Source organism: Ziziphus jujuba, chromosome 4 (assembly GCF_031755915.1).
Source record: "Ziziphus jujuba cultivar Dongzao chromosome 4, ASM3175591v1".
NCBI lineage: Eukaryota > Viridiplantae > Streptophyta > Magnoliopsida > Rosales > Rhamnaceae > Ziziphus > Ziziphus jujuba.
The window spans coordinates 28,302,668-28,319,994 of NC_083382.1; the positions used below are offsets into that span (position 1 = coordinate 28,302,668).

A 17,327-nucleotide genomic window follows, 5' to 3' on the forward strand; every position below is an offset into this window, starting at 1 on the left:
TAAGGAACTTATGTTTGTTATTCAAATACTGATTAAACACCATTTTCACAAAATCTTTTGCCATAGTACCTTCATACAATTGAACTACAAATGCAACTAAAGTTCAGTCACACTACCCTCAAGCACCAACAATCAACCCTAAAACAATAATCCCCAACCCAAACCAAGACCTACAAATAGCCTATGATACAAAGCATCCTTTCAAAAACATTCTATACAAAATCTAAACGGGATATGGAGAAGATATGGGTCCGACAGGGAGTCGAACTTTGCATATAGAAAACACAATCCTTCTCTTTACCCAAAAAAACCATACTGAAAAGATATCCTCGATGTGAGCCTCCACTTGCATCCCTAGCCGCACCCTGACCATGCATGCATGCTGCCCCTTACAGGGCTGCAGTTCTCCATGGCCATTATATTGACATCAAAGTGGTAAAGTATATATAGGCAAACGAGGTAGATCACCAAATACAACTTCCTGCACCTGACTGCTGAAAGAATATTCACAACAGCTCCTTATCATAAAATGCAAGGAGCTGCTTCACATGATTATGCCAAGCAGAAACATTTAACCCATCAACTGTAACCCAGTCAACAACAGTTGATGCTGGTTGCTCCCACCACTCATCCAGCTGCAAAAAACAGTTATAATTTTAACATTCAAAGATATTGAAACATGAAGGCGGGAAGAAGAAATAAACTTCCTACATTCCCCATAATTAGGTAGAATGAGACATGGTGCTGTATTGTAAACCACTAAACTACATAAAACTAAAATAGATATCATCCTGTCCAATTACCCAAAACTTTGATCAAGGAAAATGGAAATTGTTGAGGGTCATATCTGTGTGTACGAGCACCCATACTTAAGATATATTGCATCAGGAGTCAACTTTATGCTCCTTTTTTTTAGGGTAATGACAGTCAACTGTATGCTATCTATATCTGTGGGCATACAATGTATGCAAGCAGCAACTACAAGCAAGATTATATAGCTTATGGTGGTTACTCACCAATGCTCTAACATATTTGCAATCTTCCAAGCACTTTTGAGCACTCAAAACAGCAGTCTTAAGTTCAGGCAGCCATTTCTCTACAACAGTTTTTTCCTGTTCAGCAGCCAAGTTTAAACAATAACTTGTTGTCCTGCAAGATGTTGTTGTACAAATAAGATTCTTGTTAATCATGTTGCACAAAAAAATAAGATTCTTGTTAATCAAAAAGAAAAGATATTTAATATGATTGGAACCTAAACAGAGAAATAAAAGAATATCTCCAATCTATGTCGCTTTTAGCTCTTAATCCTCCACTGGTGGAGGGATGGTAGAGAAAGAGAGATCCAATGGTATATAAGATAAATAAATAAATAAAAGAGGATCCTCTTTGGAACGTGTGAACTTTTTACGGGTTACATGATCCATAAAACAAGGATTGCTTGCAATCTTACCTTTCATATTCTTGTTGAGCACGATATGCATGGTTCAATAGTGCATGACCACTTTCGTAAAGATCATGGCGTATATGAACCAAATTGATAGCCTTTGCCAAGTCCTCCAACACATTTGCCTCAGAACCACGAAGTTTCAAACAGAATTCCAGGGACTCCAAGACTGATGCCAAACCGGCATCTGAACCCTCTAAACCTGTTAACCAAGATAAAGAAAGACATGGATACATTAATTAAGAGCCCTCACCCAAGAATCCCAAAATAAAGAATGAGTGGGATACAGCATATCATGTCAAACAACATTCTTCTGCAATAAATTTATCAGTCAAGAAAACAATGTTATTCAGAAAAAACTATTGAATTTAATTGACATAATATCATGTCATCTATAATGTTAGATCTAAATGATTGAGTAACATCATATACTGCAGATCCTAAAGGCTAATTCTATAGATTCTCATTATGATGCACTTGTAAAGTTCACTGCAGCTTCACCTTCCAAAAACAGAACATGTCGCTAGAAATATGTGAGACCATAAGATGGTTAGTGGGCCATGTGCAAATGTTAATCTAAAGGTTGGCCGGAAACTTTCAAAAAATTTCCATGCTCAACAAAGAATAATAAGAGAAAGCTGTGTACTAGTGCCCGTGTTTGTTTGTTTGTGCACATGCACGCATGAGAGAGAGAGAGAGAGAGAGAGAGAGAGAGAGAGAGAGAGAGTCCAAGGAAGCTGGTTCACCCCCATATTAATGAGAAATTAGGAATAACATAAGTAAATAATGCACAAACAAGAATGCATCTGAATTGTATTTTCCCTTGATAAACAGAAACTCTTTATATAGACAAGATAATTTTCTCCCAAGTTTACCTCCAAACTCAACAGAGTGAACCAAAACACACACACAAACGACATACACAAGCAAAAAAGAAAGATCTCTCTTTTTCTCAGAATCCTTTTGGTATTAGGGAGACAATGTCTTTCAACTTCAAGGAGGCAAATAGGTCTTCCATCTCACATTCTCACTCATGCTTCTAGTCCTCTAATTGGGAACTTACCAGCAGGGTATTGAAGCGCAGCAGAGATACGGCAGATGGATGGTATTGCTGATGGGTCCCTTGCACCTGCTTTTGCAGTCAATATAGCTGCATTTTTTTCTGCAGTAGCAACGGCTTCAGGCCCTGTAGATGCATTTGCACCCATGGACTCCAACAGTGCCTGAAACAAATTCAAGGAATGATAAATGCAAAACTTGTAAGCATACATACAATCTGCGAATGAAGGAGGACTAAATCTAGGACCCATAAACCAGTGAAGCATTCACATCTTTGTTACTGAATTACAAGCACTTGGTTAGTTGAACCGTGGTGAGATCTGTAAAATCATAAATTGTTTATCTTAAAAGGAGCCTGCAAATCACTACATTGTAGAGAATGTACCATATAAGCAACTACTTGAGAAGCAATTAGTCCTTAGCATAATAAAGACTAACTGATCATAGTACAGCAATAGACTTAACTCTAGGAGATGTACAAACCTGTGGGGTTGCAGGAAGCATGTAGAGGCTATTGTCTGGACTTCGATAAAAAGCAGAAACCTCTTTCTCAATAAGATCTTTTGCACCATTTGATATATCCACAACAACCGTGCATGCTGGAATTATAGTGGTCGATGCATACTCCCTAGCAGCCAATGGCTGCTGATTCCAGAATGCAGCAGCATCCTAGAAGAACATTGAAATCACCTTAAGAACCATTTAAAGTTGAAAAACCTTAATGCAGGCAACAACAGATGACACTTTACCATATTAGCTTTTAGAAGAGCACTATATATGATTTCAAGTTCTGATCGGCGAGAATCAAACTCTTCAATCTTCTTCCACTTCTTTCTCAGAGAGTCTTCAGCCTCTTTTCTTTCTGCACACAATTTATTCAAGCGTTGTATCTCAGACATCAATGTGTTCAAACTAGCCCTCAAGCCAGCAACTTCTCTTTCCTTGGCCCAAACTTCCAACTGCGCAGAGAAGGGTAGTAATGTAACAAAGGGAAACCATAAGTAATTGCATTTTGTTGACTTTTTTCAATAACAGAACACTGCAGAACAAACATGGATTAAGAACAAGACCGAAACTGAGAAAACCTCTCACCATGCAAAGGTCGTCATCAAAACTAATGTAAATAACACATTAGATCATACAAGGATTCATGTTACCTCAAATTGCCTAAGACCGCTGACATTTTGTGATGAGCCACCAACTCCAATTGAGTGTGAAGAAACTACATCACCATTGCCATGCAAACGTTTAATAAGTTTTTGACATAAGTTCCTAGCTTCTGCAGCTTTGTTGTGAGCATCTTCAGAAGCCAAAAATTGCTGAACATGTGCTTTCTGTGAAGACAAGCATTCACCAGATATCAATTTTTAAATGGAGCATGAAAAAATGGAGCGAGAAAGCAAAAGCCAATTACTATTGAATTTTAAAATCCTGACTTGGGTTCCAAAACCTTCTATTGCATTGATGAGATGTTAAAGGAATTTACATGAAATTTAAAAAAGAGAAAGTGTACTTTGAAAAAAGAAAAAAGAAAAAACAAAACAAAAACAAAAACAAAACAAAACAACAAAACAAAAACAAAAACACATAGAAACATAACTACATGAAATGAGATGTAGCAGGAAAAGAGTCCACGATCCTAAAACGGAAAAAAGCGGTTTAACAATCAGAAAAACCTTACAGAGACGACAGGTAATGAGTTAAATGCAAAAAAGCTACCTCCTATGTATAGAAGCTAACCTGTCTTTCAAGAAGTTGGTTTTGAGTTCCTTTAGAAGGAACATCACCTGCTATCTTTCCATTACTGTAAAGTTGATAATGTAACGGTGAGCTCACATCAGGGGAAGAAACATCAATAACTCGATTGTTCTCATACTTGTACCTAATAGGGAAATTAGGATTGCTAGTCAAGTTAGAAGAATATTCACAGAGAAAGCAACAAGAACAGCAAAAATAAAACAAAAAGGAAAAGATAAATCAACACCCAAAAAGAAAAGACAATTAAGGTTTACCTTAAGGTTTCTGCATCAGCTCTGACATCAATTTTCTCTATTTCTCTGGAAACTAGCGACTTCAATCTTGACGTGTATGCAGTAATTGCCTGAAGTAATTGAGGAGGGCTCTTCAGGCAATTTATAATGATTGTTCTAACTTCGTCAGGTAATTCCCCGTCAAAATCAAAACCTAATTTGGCTGCTGCTTCTAATTGAGGATTTGAATGAATACCACCTCCTTCATAAGCAGGAAAAGAACTGCGAATTTTTTCAATCATATACGCCGCAAGAGATTCACACGCCTTCCTAATGTTCCTTTCCCGTGTGGTTTCAATAAGGATGACATCATCTGCTGATTTACTTCCCTTCAAAGTTGAATAGACAGCTTCCTTTTCACTGTTTGAACTAAAATTGGTAACCACTTCAACAGTAGAGTCAGTACTTGACCTTTGAGCATCCCTTGCTTGATTGACATAAAAATTTAGACGTTTATGGTACTCAGCGAATATTTTTGCCGCTTCATCACACTGCTGATCATAAGCCTCCAGCATCACCTGCTTGTGCCTACACCATGATAAGCATGCCTCAATGCATAACGCATTAAAATACAGTACAATCCCAAATAAGGCTTTAGAAACCCAATCAAAAGCAAAAGCAGCACATACATAAGGCTATGTTATTTCTAGTTGAGTCCAACCAACAAGATAATTTACACTAACCACTCTAAATATAATATGCAATACGACAGCTCAATTCAGCTGAGCTTCATTGCAACGTTGACGATTAGAGATAATGTCATGAATAAACTTTGCATTTTAGTGAATAAGATAACAGAACCTCAAATTTTAACTTAATACTTCAAATTGAGATCATTGCTTCTTCCCCCCTCCCCCCCCCCCCCCCCCCTCTGCAAACCAAAGTAACACCATCCTCATTTCGAAAATTCACTATATTGCCAAAACAAATGCTTGATGAACTTCATGAGGTTTAAACATACATACATATATATATACACACAGTATAATCTATATATGCATTGATTTCTTTGAGAAGACCAAACCTGTAGTTGGCACGTTCATCGAGCATTCTCTTCCTCTCAGCCTCTTCTCTTGAAACCTCCAACATCCTGGCCTTCAAATCTTTCCTTTGTCTCCTTACAATATTCCTCAACCTCTCCACCTCTTTCGCCGCCGATTCCCTCTCTTGCAATGCAGCCTCCCTAGTTTCCGCAGCGCTCGAACTATCACCCCCAGCCTTCTCCTTTCTTCTTCCTCCTCTACTCCTACCACCACCTTCCTCTTTCCCTGCTGCTGCTACTGCTGCATTGTTCCCCGAACCTCCAATGTCACCACCACCATGAACCGTTATGTTTCTTCGTATATTCTCCACCGTCTTCTCCGACTTCACACGGGTTATCAAGAAATTCCAAATGGGTATCATATTACCACGGCAAATCTTGCGAAGCGATTCTATGGAAGGCAGCTGGGATTTCCCAGAGGCTGTTACACTGTACGGACCCAATGGTCTGTAACCCATTTCCTTCTGAAGCCACTCCAATATGGCTTCCGGTTGAGCCATTGAGCTCGACAAGCTCTGCATTTTTCTTAAATAAAACCAAAAAAACCTAGATTTTTCTAATTATAGAAAATTTTCTGGGAAACTAAATTTCCATATGGGAGAAAATTCAAAAACCTGAAAATTGCAGACCTCTTTTTTCTTGGGGGTAGAAAACAGGCAAAAAAGTGAGCTCGACGAGCTCTACATTGTGTGCAGAAATTTAGGGCACTAATAAATCGGGGAAATGGAAGTAGTAGACCGTCGTTGGGATTTGAATTTCAAAATTGCTAATAAATACTCATGGAAATGTAAAGCTAGATTGGGGGCTGGAATTTGATGAATGATAATGAGGAAGAACCAGAGAAAGAAAGACCAAAAACCCTAGATTGAAATTGGGAGATAATACCTAACAGATCTGAGAATGGCCGGCAGAGAAGAAGATAATGATTGGGTGAGAGAGATAGAGATTCCGATGCGTGTCCCCACACTCTACTCGTACCGTACGCCGGAGATTCTAACTCGCTGAAAACTTTGATACCAAACAAAATTCTCAGATTTCAAGTCCTTTTTTTTTTTTTTTTTTTTTTCTCTCTGCTTTCTAAGTTTGGTGACTAAGTTTAAGTTTGGTGACTGGTTACTGAGAAAAGCGTAGTAACAACTTCAAACCGAAAAGGTCCCGCTCTTTGTATCTTTTCTTTCTTCTACAATTTTATCTCCAATTTTACAAAAATATTTTCGTCCCCCAAAAAAAAAAAAAAAAAAAAAAGCACTGAGCATAATTTTATTTACCTTGATTTATTAATGAAAGTTAAAGATAATACTCTCCAAATTATGTTGCAATAATTTGATTAATCAATCTATGAATGAAAGACTGCATAAATTTTCATATTTTTAGTATTTCCAAAGTTTTTAATTTTCTTCGTAATATGATAAATATTCAAATAATATAAAAATAACTATTAATTTTTTTTTTAAAAAAGAATATTATAAATCAAGGCAAGATATTAAAATTAAAATTCTCATTGATTATTAATCAGCAATTGCCAAATGGCTTTGACACAGACGAACATGCATATGTTACGTGTATTTTATTATTATTATTATTTTTTAAAGCAATACGATTGTCACGAAATATCATGGGCATTACCAAACAAACATTAATGTATTATCCATTGATAATATAGTTATAACCAACACACATAAACTATATAATATTTATATATTCTAATTTATGAGTGATAATATAGAGGCCACTTTTCTATACCAAATTTTAATAAATTAAATTAGATATCTAAGTGAAATAACAGCATAGTTGATATTAAATTAGTGTTTATAACATCAAACCACATAAAATCATTATTTATTTTTTGCTTCATTCCCAAACCTTTCAAAACTATCACATTCCACTTTAAAAAAACTATCTGATTTCTTTCTTTCTTTCTTTCTTTTTTCCCCTTATTTTCATTCCAAGGGATATTAAACATTCGAATCATGTGCAAATTATATATTTTTTAATCAGGGTGTTTAGACGAAAACAAATCTCCAACTTAGGTGGCTAAGTCTTTATTGGCACATCAATTATTGAGAGATGAGATAATAGTAATACCACGAGTAGTCCATGAATGCTTTGCATTAGTAAAATAATTTCCCAAACATTAGTAAAAGACTCGTCCACCGAAGCTTGATAATTGTTTTTTTCCACCAAATATCTTCATTAGAAATTATGTGATTTGCATATGATAAATTTTATAACAAAAAAATTTAGGTAAAAATTTGTAATACAATATGGTGGTTTTGAAAAGTTAAGAGGGCAAAGTAAAAAATAAATGATCCATAAAGATTACTTTAGTTGGTAAAAGTACTTCTTTTCCTTATTAATTAGGATTCAATTTTGGCGAGAAACACTTTAAAAAATTTTAAAATTTCTAAATCCATCATATCATATATGTAGAATTGCACCACTAAAAGTAATAATGTTTGTGCGCATAAATTGTTTTGGAGATAAAATAAATAAATAATTAAATGATAGATTGAGGATTTTAATTATACAAACTCTTAAAATATGTATTATATATTTATGTATAATATGCCCATGTTCATGGTAGGCAAAGCAACACCAACTCAAACAATCATCTTGTTTTGAAATATTATCATGATTTTGAATTACACGCAAGTAAAATAATGTGTTGTTTTATGGTAAATCAAATATATAAACACACATAAACAAATAAAAAAATATAAGTCAAAAAGTGATTTATGCGTGTACACATAAAAATCTTTAGCTAAGAGATAAAAGAGTTAATTATGCATATAGAAACAAATTCACCTTTTTACATTACAACCTTCATTTTTCTATTTGTTTGGTATTGTTTTATGTAGATTACCCCACAGCCCAAACAATGATAATATAAAAAATAGCACCAAAGAGCTTTGTAATTTTATAAATTTTTTTTCCATTTTTAAATTGTCCCACCATGCCGACACCCTTTTCAACCTATTAAAGATTTCTTTACCATTGTCAAACAAAGCCTTGTCTTCCATTGGTCATTTTTGGTGGTTTGACGTTGAAGGTTCATCTTTCTTTCACTCTTTTTATTTATTTATTTATTTATTCTTCTTTTATTTTTATGTATTTGGACAAACATTAAGACAAATTGGAATAACAGGAGATTAGTAAGGTGACAAAATTGGCCCCTTCAATCATGAAAGGTAAATTATTTATCCCAATCATGTACCAAATACCAAAATTGGTCTAACTAACCCACTTTCTAATTACCATTACCATGTTAAACTTTTTGGTAAATTTCAATGGAATAATTATATATTTTTACCGCCCCAATACATATAATTATACTTATCTTATTGCATATATTTGAAAAGACAATTTTAATCTATTTAATTTATTTTTTGTTCATTATCAAAACTACTATTTCATCAATAATCCCTATTCATTTCATCTCTACTTTCAAATAAAAAAAAAATGTATGTTTTATGAAGCAATGTAATTTGATTTGTTGTGATTTTTTTTTTCCCTATATTAGATGTCTAATTTTATGAGACCGTCTTATATATACAATTGGTTATAAGATAAGTAAAAATTATGAATTAAATAGCATTGCATGATCAAGTCACACTTAATATTAACAATTCCAACGTTTTTTATTTTCATTTTTTTTAATAAAAGAATTCCAATATTGAGTTTGAGAAAACAGCCAACCACCTTATAGAGTCCAATTATTAATAACATAAATACTCAACAAAAAACTTTTTGTGGAAGAACGCTTTCAATACTTTAAATATTTAAAAATTATAGTATTTCGAGATTCTTCTCATGTGGGAGATATATTATTACGATTTTAAAAAGACATTACTTATTTAACAATTTTGACTAATTAATTTCATCAAAGAATTGTTAGCCTGAAAAAAAAAAAAAAGTTTGAAAGCCTTAATAATAATGAGAAATATTTTATACTATACCACGGAAAGTTCAATGGTATAAATTACTGTTTTTTTGTGCAAGTATTCAAATTTGAATCATCAACTTTACATAATATATATATATATATATATAAGATAACGAAAATCCTATGGTAGTGCAATTATCGTACATAATTAATTATTAACCAACGAATTTTATTATTATTATTATTATTTTTGTAGGGAACAAATAAATAAAGAACATAAAACAAATATTTATTTATTTATTTTTTTATAAAAGAAAAAGAAAAAAGAAAAGAAAAGAAGGGTAATAAAGTAGGATAGATTCTTCATTCATTCCACGCACCAGCAAAAGAAAGAGAGAAGGGACAGGGGATGGTGGTGGCTGTAGTTCCCCGCATTCATAGCTTTTGTCGTCGAAAATTCCCAAAAAGCAAACCCGCGCTTTCACAGACCCACCCATTTTTTAGAATCCGATTTTCCAAATACCCAAATTCCCCAATTTCGGACTCTCCAACTTTTGGAGGGGTTTCTCTTCTCTTTATCCGTCAACCACGCTTCAATTCCAACATTCTCTCTCTCTCCTCTCTTCTCTCTTCCACTTTCCTGCTTTCCCCAGGTACTTCTCTCTGCTCTCTCGTCTTTGATCATTTAATTTTGCTAGATCCTTGTCTTTTTGCAATGCTTTCAATCTTCTTTTTGCATCAAAATTTGAAATTTTGATCATTCAGTTTCCTCCTCCTCTGCATCGAATTTTCATACCTGCAATTGGGGTGTTTTTGTTTCATTGATTTGGTGCCTTCTTATTTTTTTTATTTTTATTTTTTGTAAGATTTAATTGTTTAAAGGTCGATGATCGGTGATTATTTTCTCAATTTTTATTCTTGGTCTTATTGTTTATTATTATTATTTCTTTGTGGGCTGGTTATCATCGGAGTAGTAATTTTTATATGGAATATAGTTCTTGATGGATTTCCCTGTTTGTTGATTTTGTTCCTTCCTTAGAATTAAAGAAAGGAACCCTCTTCCTAATTTTGAAAGAAAATAGTCATTGTTTTGTCAAAGAAGAAAATTTCAAAGCCCAAAAGTCTCTATTTGTGAATTATTTATGTCAAACGGGGATAATTTGTTACTTTTGCTACCTTTTATTCCTTTTTAGTATTGTTAAAGTGCCATCGAAAGTTATGGTGTGGCTTGTAGTGTTTGGGCATTGGATTTTATTCAGTTCTTGAATTGATTTGAGGATGATCATCTTGATTTTTTTCTCATAACAATGTCATTGTTTAATATGATTTGTCTTCTCTTTTCTAGGTGAAAAAATAGTTTGGCAAGTAGGCTTTCGGAATCTGTAGAGAGAAGAGGGAGAGTACTGGTTCGCAGAGGCTTTAGTACTTCTGCGAACTTTTCGTCCTCTCTCCTTCTTATCCAAGTATAACTTATTCTCCTAGTGCTTACTTGCATAATGCTTACCCGTGGCTGAATTGGTTTTGGTCAATGAGATTGGAGATTGCTTTGGAGGGTTTTAAGTGAAGATAAATTTTGAAGCCAGCATAATGGGTTCAGTTTGTTGCTGTTTGAATGTTCAGGATTTTGAAGATTATATGAATCCAAACAGCTCTGTATATAGGAATTGCATATGCCTTAGTTGCTTTATCCAGAATGTTTTAAATGTGGTATGTCTCTATCATTTTTGTTACTGAACTAATTTGTATCCTGCACTTTCAAAATTGTTGCAAGTATTCTTGCTTAATGTACATAATGTACTGCACTAGCTCACATTGTGCTTACTTTTTGCAACATAATGTTAGTAGTTGGTAGATTCAAATCCTGTTGTCATATTGTTAAACTTTTGGCCTTGTGCACGCATGCATCAATGTGGAGGTCTTTCATATTTTCTTTGTCACTTATTGGCATTAGTAATGACTTTTTAGGACTCTGCTTCTTTTCCATATTATTCATAATCTATTTTCTGGAAACCTTCAATGAAAATAATAGTTGCAAGACTAGAGAGGAAAGGAGTGTTATAGGAAAAAGGTGAAAAATTTGAAATATCAGTACTTGGTGGCTTTGATCAGAATTTACATAGGGCACTTTGGTTATTTTACTGGAAACATCAATAATAGTTATGACTATTGAGTTCTTACAGTAATCTATTGTGTTTATATTTTGAAAACTAAAGGTGCCTGCTACAACTCTATAGATGACTTTGTGGCTTTGATAGGGTTTATTATCAAAATTTATGTTTGTGCTCCTCTGTTTGAAATATGCAGCTTTCGTGTTAAAGGAACAAATGATATATTTATACTTCACTTCTCATTCTGAGCCTATCAATGTTCTTTGGCATTTACAAATTAGTAACTAATCTTATGTTGGTGGTTCAAGTATGTTTTAAATTACTTATTAGTCAAACATTAACAATGTTATGATCACATAGATGCTAACAATCAATGAAAACACTATTGGAAAGATAATGACGTAATTTTTTTAGTTATTTATCTTTGATTTTTCTCAATTGTTGCAGTATGCATCAATCTTCCAAAGAGGGGAAGTGCATTCCCTCCCTTCATCCGTTCAGGGGACGGCTTCTATGACTTCTGCAGCATCATATGACAACTCTTTAGCTGACATGTATCGTTCTCCTCCAAGGCCCTTGCCTTATGATGCTGATCCCAGATATTTCCGCTTGCAGCGGGATGGATTGATTTCAAGGCGTGAGAAAGGCTCAAGCCATTCACATGAAGAATCAGAACCTCTGAGAGGTGATGTTGATGCAGAGAATGAATCTTTGAGTACAGGAGACAAATGGAATGAATCTGCTTGTGAAGATGGATCAAAAGAACAGCGTTCTAAGTCCTCAATAAAGTTCTCATCTGCTAAAACCACAACTGGAGTTATCAACCTTTACACATCATCTGAAGATGAGGATGTCTGTCCAACATGTCTTGAAGGTATTTTGTCAGCTACTATGTTTGAATTAGGGATCTTGTTCATGCTAATACTGTTTCCTCACTGAAAAAGTCATTTGATTTTGGGATTCTGTGGTTGATACAAGTTAAACAAATGGTTTAGCTATTTTTTTATTTTAGTATTTGACTTAATTCTTAATATATGAAAGGAGGAAAAGAAGCTAGCCTGTGGACCTGCAATCCAAACTTCTTGAAGAATTGTCATTTAATTATATGAAGGCAAAGAGCACTGATGTATAGGGAAAAAATTTTCATAGATTTACAGAGTAATGGACACAAGGATTTCACATTGGCTTGTATCTCTTACTCCTTCAATAGATTAACCTGACACTCAAATGAAATCTAAGCCTTTTTTTTTTTTTTTTTTTTTTTTGGGGGGGCGGGCGGTGGGGGGATTGTTGTGTGTGGGTCGTTGAATGCCAATGAGAAATTTCAAAGCATGATGCTCTAGGTTTTGTGATGTTTGTTGAATGTGCTTTGTAATTATGCAAGAAAGTATACTTTATGAACTACACTTTTGAAATCTAACTTATGGTTTTAACTTTTAACTTGCCTTTTTATATGCAGAATATACCAAGGAAAACCCTAGAATAGTAACAAAATGCTCTCATCATTTTCACCTTGGTTGTATTTATGAATGGATGGAGAGAAGTGATAGCTGTCCTGTTTGTGGCAAGGTATTTTCCAATTGGCATTACTTTTCAGTGCTGGTGATAAATTTTTAGACGGATGTTTTTCTTTTTGGTTAAAAATGTTCATGCATGTATCATTGTTTTGACACTTGAACCAAACGATGCACACATCATTCTTGTTAAAATTGTCGATGCACGAATTTTGCTTCTTCTCTTTTAATTTTTTTTTTTTTTTTTCCCCTCTCTACAATCAGTGGTTAGCCATAACTTGTTTATCACTGTGATTTATAAGTTTCTTATTTAAAGCTTTATTTGGTTTGCTGTAATTATTTTGGTTGAGCCAAATGTTTGTTACCTATAATATTTTCATTTATACTATAGGTGATGGTATTCGATGAAACGACTTAATCTTTGATTGAAAGGTTCATGTCGTGGATGAACCCAGCAATTTCAGGAGAGGGGGGAAGACCAAAAAGAAAGTGTTGTTACTGTGAATATGAGATGTTAAAAAGTGTGTCAATGTCATCAATCGTACATATAAAACTACTGTTTCTCATAACAATCTTTGTAAGTACATTCAGATCCATACCCCTTTTTTTTTTTTTTTTTTGTTCCTTGGTGAAAGATCCATACCTCCCTTTATTCTGATATATTTTGCAAATTTACCTGAAACTTAGGTACAATTACCCACAAGTAAAAACATTGTTAAGAGACCTTTGGAAAATAGGAGGATTGTGATTGTGGCGTATAGATTATTTATGATCTCAATATCTTCGGTTTCTGCATTTGGGTTTCTTGGATGACTTGTAAACATTGGATTGGAACTCCTGGAGATGTGCAAGTGTGATATCTCTTTTAAAATATTTTTCTTAGTAATATATAGCAACAGCAGGATAATTTTAAAAAAAAAAAAAAAGAAAGAAAAAAATAGCGTGTGAAGGCTTCTCGTTGTTATTGCTGATGCCTAGAAATAGGAACGTCAGTCCTTTTACATAAACTCATCTAACTCATCAGGAGAAGGGGAGAGGAGAGAAAATGAAGAAAGATAGTTCAATAGCTTTATTTAAAATTCAATCTAGTGTTTGTTAGGTTTTTAGTTAGCCTTATTTATAATAAAACAATAAAACAACAAAAATAAAAAAAATAAAAAAAAAATAAAAGGAAAGCTGAAACCTAATTAAACTAGAATTCTCATAAACACAATTTAACAAAATGTTAAAATGCTTTGTATAATTGTGCTTGATATCTTCAATTTCCTTGTCTCCATCTACAATCTGCATAAGAGGCCAGGAAAAATAAAAATTATAGAAAAGTCTTTCAGTTTCAAAACCTAAATTTAAATATGATTTTTGTTTACCCATGATACCCTTTAAGTGCTGTTTTCCAAATATTATCAAAGCAAAAAGATATCATTGTAATAAAAGCAGTAAGGTAAACAATTACATACCTAAAAACTTTGCATGTTGCTAACTGGTGGATTTCTCTCAGCACCACAACTTCTCTATACAGATCAATCTCCATTATTGGATTTTTCTTGCCACGTTTACAAGGTGAATAAAAAGGAACTGAAACTTTGAATTAAAGATTCAAACTCCAACTAACATGTAACATACAAAATACACCAAAAGTTACCTAAGTCTCTCAAAGTTTGCTGGGATACTTGAAAACCTGTCGACTGCTTCCCAAACCGTTAATCTTCTATTAAAACTAGAAGCAAATGGTCAGCATACACGTACGGATGACCACACACTTTCTTGTATTCAATGGCTCGTTTAATTAGGCTTTCCAAATGGGGTCCTTGCATTCAAAAGTTTTAATTCTGATTCACCAGCATAACATATACGGTAAAGGCCAAGCAGAAATTACTCGTTTTTTTGAGACCCTGTTATAAGTTTTATCCATATACGGTCGATCACCAACTTGTACCATACTAAGATTTAGTTGCATTTATTGGAATTGGGGAATAACCAAAAAAAATGACTTTCATCTTTAATTAATTAATTAATTAATTTTTTTTTTTTTTTTTTTTTGGTTTCTGAAATAACTCTCATCAACTAGTATTATTATTATGTAAACTTTTAGGAGTAATTCATCGAATTGCCTAGATTTAAACTAAAATAAGAATATCCTTTTTTCATATGATTTCTTATAGATATCCATGTACATATATTAACTTTACGTTTCAGAAATTCATCCCGCTATCGATGTCAACACTAAAATTCAGGTTCTACCTCTACCTTGAATTGAACCAACCAATCCAAACCAAACACAACCAAAACAGCTTCTTGATCAGACATCAAAGACCTGCGTCTGGGCCTTGGGTTGTTGTTGGATGAAATTTATCGGTTGCCTCTAGAAGACAGCTACTGTCAACACCAGCTTTCTTAAATATGCTACGAGCAGCATCCTTCTTTAACAGAGCCTTTATTAGATGCTACGTTTCCACCATCTGCTGCTGGTTCTCTATTGCCACTTTCAGGACAAGATGCTAGTGCATCCCAAGCCAGCATAGTACAAGCCCGTCCAGTAATCTGCCGCTACATGGATATCAAAAATCAGTGAAGAGAATCCCGTCCTATCCTACGGACTAAAAAGCTAATAACGTAACAAGATTGAAAGAAAAATGAAAAAAGGGCAGCCTTCGTCAGACGGTGGATCTGTTGCATGCTGTCTTGTAGACTAATCTGCCATTACTCATTACAATCAGAAACAAGGAAATTATTACGGAAAAAAAGAAATTTTAAAAAAAAGCTAGGCATATATATGGGTACATATATATATGTATATATATACACCCTTTCAGATGAAGCTTTGCAACAGACAACAAACTGTCTCGAACTTGGAAGAACTCCCGGCAACCCATTAACCACAAAGATTTTGTCGTCAAGGAATTGGGTTGGGTTGGGAATGAAAGCTGAGAGGGAGCTGTGGGAATAGGGATGGCAATTTACCCGCACACCCCGAAAACCGCAGTGCACCGCCTCTAACGGGACGGTTTTTTCCCGAAAAATCGGGGTGACGGGGCAGGCTCGGGGCTTTAGATGAAAAACCGATTCGGGACCAGGCCGGACCCAGAGAATAAATACCTCGGCCCGAACCCGGCGCACTATATATATATTTATTTAATTAAATTTTTTTTTATTTTTTTATCATTCCCAATTTTTTACTAACAAAACAACCCTACCCTTGTAACCCCTCATTTCCTTTTCTTCTTGCCCCGACACACATTGCCGCCACTTGCAGCCGCTGCTTAAGCCTTCGCCGCCACCTGCTGCTCACCACCCGCGCCACCTGCTGCAGCAACACAGTTGAGTTCCTTGTGCTATTGAATCTCTCTTTCTTTCTTGTTTTTTTGTTCTTGTAAGAGCTTTCTCTGCCATTGCTCTAAATCAGACATTTTGTTCTTTACTTTTCCGTTTGTGGGGAGGCATTTGGGGTTTGCGGATTGGGATTGGGGGTCTGGGCGGTTGACATTTAGGAAGGGGGACCAGCTCGAGTTAGCAAGATGGAAAGCTGTTGATTTTCTAAAATTCTATTTTATTACTTTCCATTTTCTATTTTTCCTTTCTTTTAATTATTTCATTTTCTTACTTTTTATTTTGCCCCTATAACAAATGATTCTAATCCAATTTTTCCTTCTTCTTTTTTTCCAAAATAATAATTTTAAAACATTTATTCTTTAGTGATTGGATCATAGCATTTCTTCTTTATTTCATTTCTTCTATTTATTTTTATCCTTACAAAATATTTCAAAATATTTTAATTTTATGTTTTGCATCCGATTCATTCATTGAAGTATACTTATTTAATCCCCTTTAATGCTATGAAATCTTTGTCTCCATGACAAAACTATTTATATATATATATATATATATGCATTTGGCCACTGCGGCAAAATTGCCTAGAATATATAATTGTTTATTTTAATTTCCTCACACACTTGTCATCATTCAACGAAAAAAAAAAAAATGGTCGAAGTATGTGCACTTGTTTTTTTTTTTTTTTTGGTTAGCATCATGATATTGTGTTAATAATTAAACATGATCTTGCTGAGACTCATTGCATTATGGAAAACAAGATTGACTCTTTAGATTTTCCAAAATCATTCATGCAAAACCATAATAATTAATTTGTTTGAAAATAATATATATCAATTAAAAACGAAAAGAAAGAGAATTGTGAAAGATAAAACACCAATCCCAGATGCAAATAAAGTTCCTGCAAGCTGTTATTTTGT

General features: G+C 34.1%; 2 protein-coding genes and 1 long non-coding RNA gene across 4 annotated transcripts; 1 reads left to right on the forward strand and 2 right to left on the reverse strand.

Annotated features, from left to right (window-relative positions):
- On the reverse strand, positions 1–6,736 carry LOC107416666 (AUGMIN subunit 5). Its single transcript, XM_048471948.2, has 10 exons — positions 5,558–6,736; positions 4,516–5,061; positions 4,244–4,385; positions 3,661–3,837; positions 3,253–3,462; positions 2,987–3,172; positions 2,508–2,667; positions 1,451–1,646; positions 1,017–1,149; positions 1–635 (listed from the first exon to the last, which is right to left on the reverse strand). Exons 1-10 carry the CDS (start codon positions 6,094–6,096, stop codon positions 507–509), a joined length of 2,418 nt encoding a protein of 805 aa, XP_048327905.2. The 5' UTR covers positions 6,097–6,736; the 3' UTR covers positions 1–506.
- A 3,083-nt stretch (positions 6,737–9,819) lies between these two features.
- On the forward strand, positions 9,820–13,875 carry LOC107416681 (E3 ubiquitin-protein ligase At3g02290). 2 transcript variants are annotated; one of them, XR_001581319.4, is made up of 6 exons: positions 9,820–10,111; positions 10,804–11,165; positions 12,014–12,440; positions 13,026–13,135; positions 13,472–13,657; positions 13,768–13,875. XR_001581319.4 is itself a non-coding variant. In XM_016025205.4 (5 exons), the coding sequence occupies exons 2-5, from the start codon at positions 11,046–11,048 to the stop codon at positions 13,496–13,498; spliced, it is 684 nt and encodes a 227-aa protein (XP_015880691.2). In that variant the 5' UTR covers positions 9,820–10,111; positions 10,804–11,045; the 3' UTR covers positions 13,499–13,875. The 2 variants fall into 2 exon arrangements, 1 of the variants encoding a protein (XP_015880691.2); XM_016025205.4 differs by having other exon boundaries at positions 13,472–13,875.
- Positions 13,876–15,299: 1,424 nt separating this feature from the next.
- Positions 15,300–16,894, reverse strand: LOC132803472 (uncharacterized). The gene is made up of 2 exons (XR_009638744.1): positions 16,042–16,894; positions 15,300–15,627 (listed from the first exon to the last, which is right to left on the reverse strand). It is a non-coding gene; the product is annotated as an uncharacterized LOC132803472 (long non-coding RNA).
- Between the last annotated feature and the right edge of the window lie 433 nt (positions 16,895–17,327).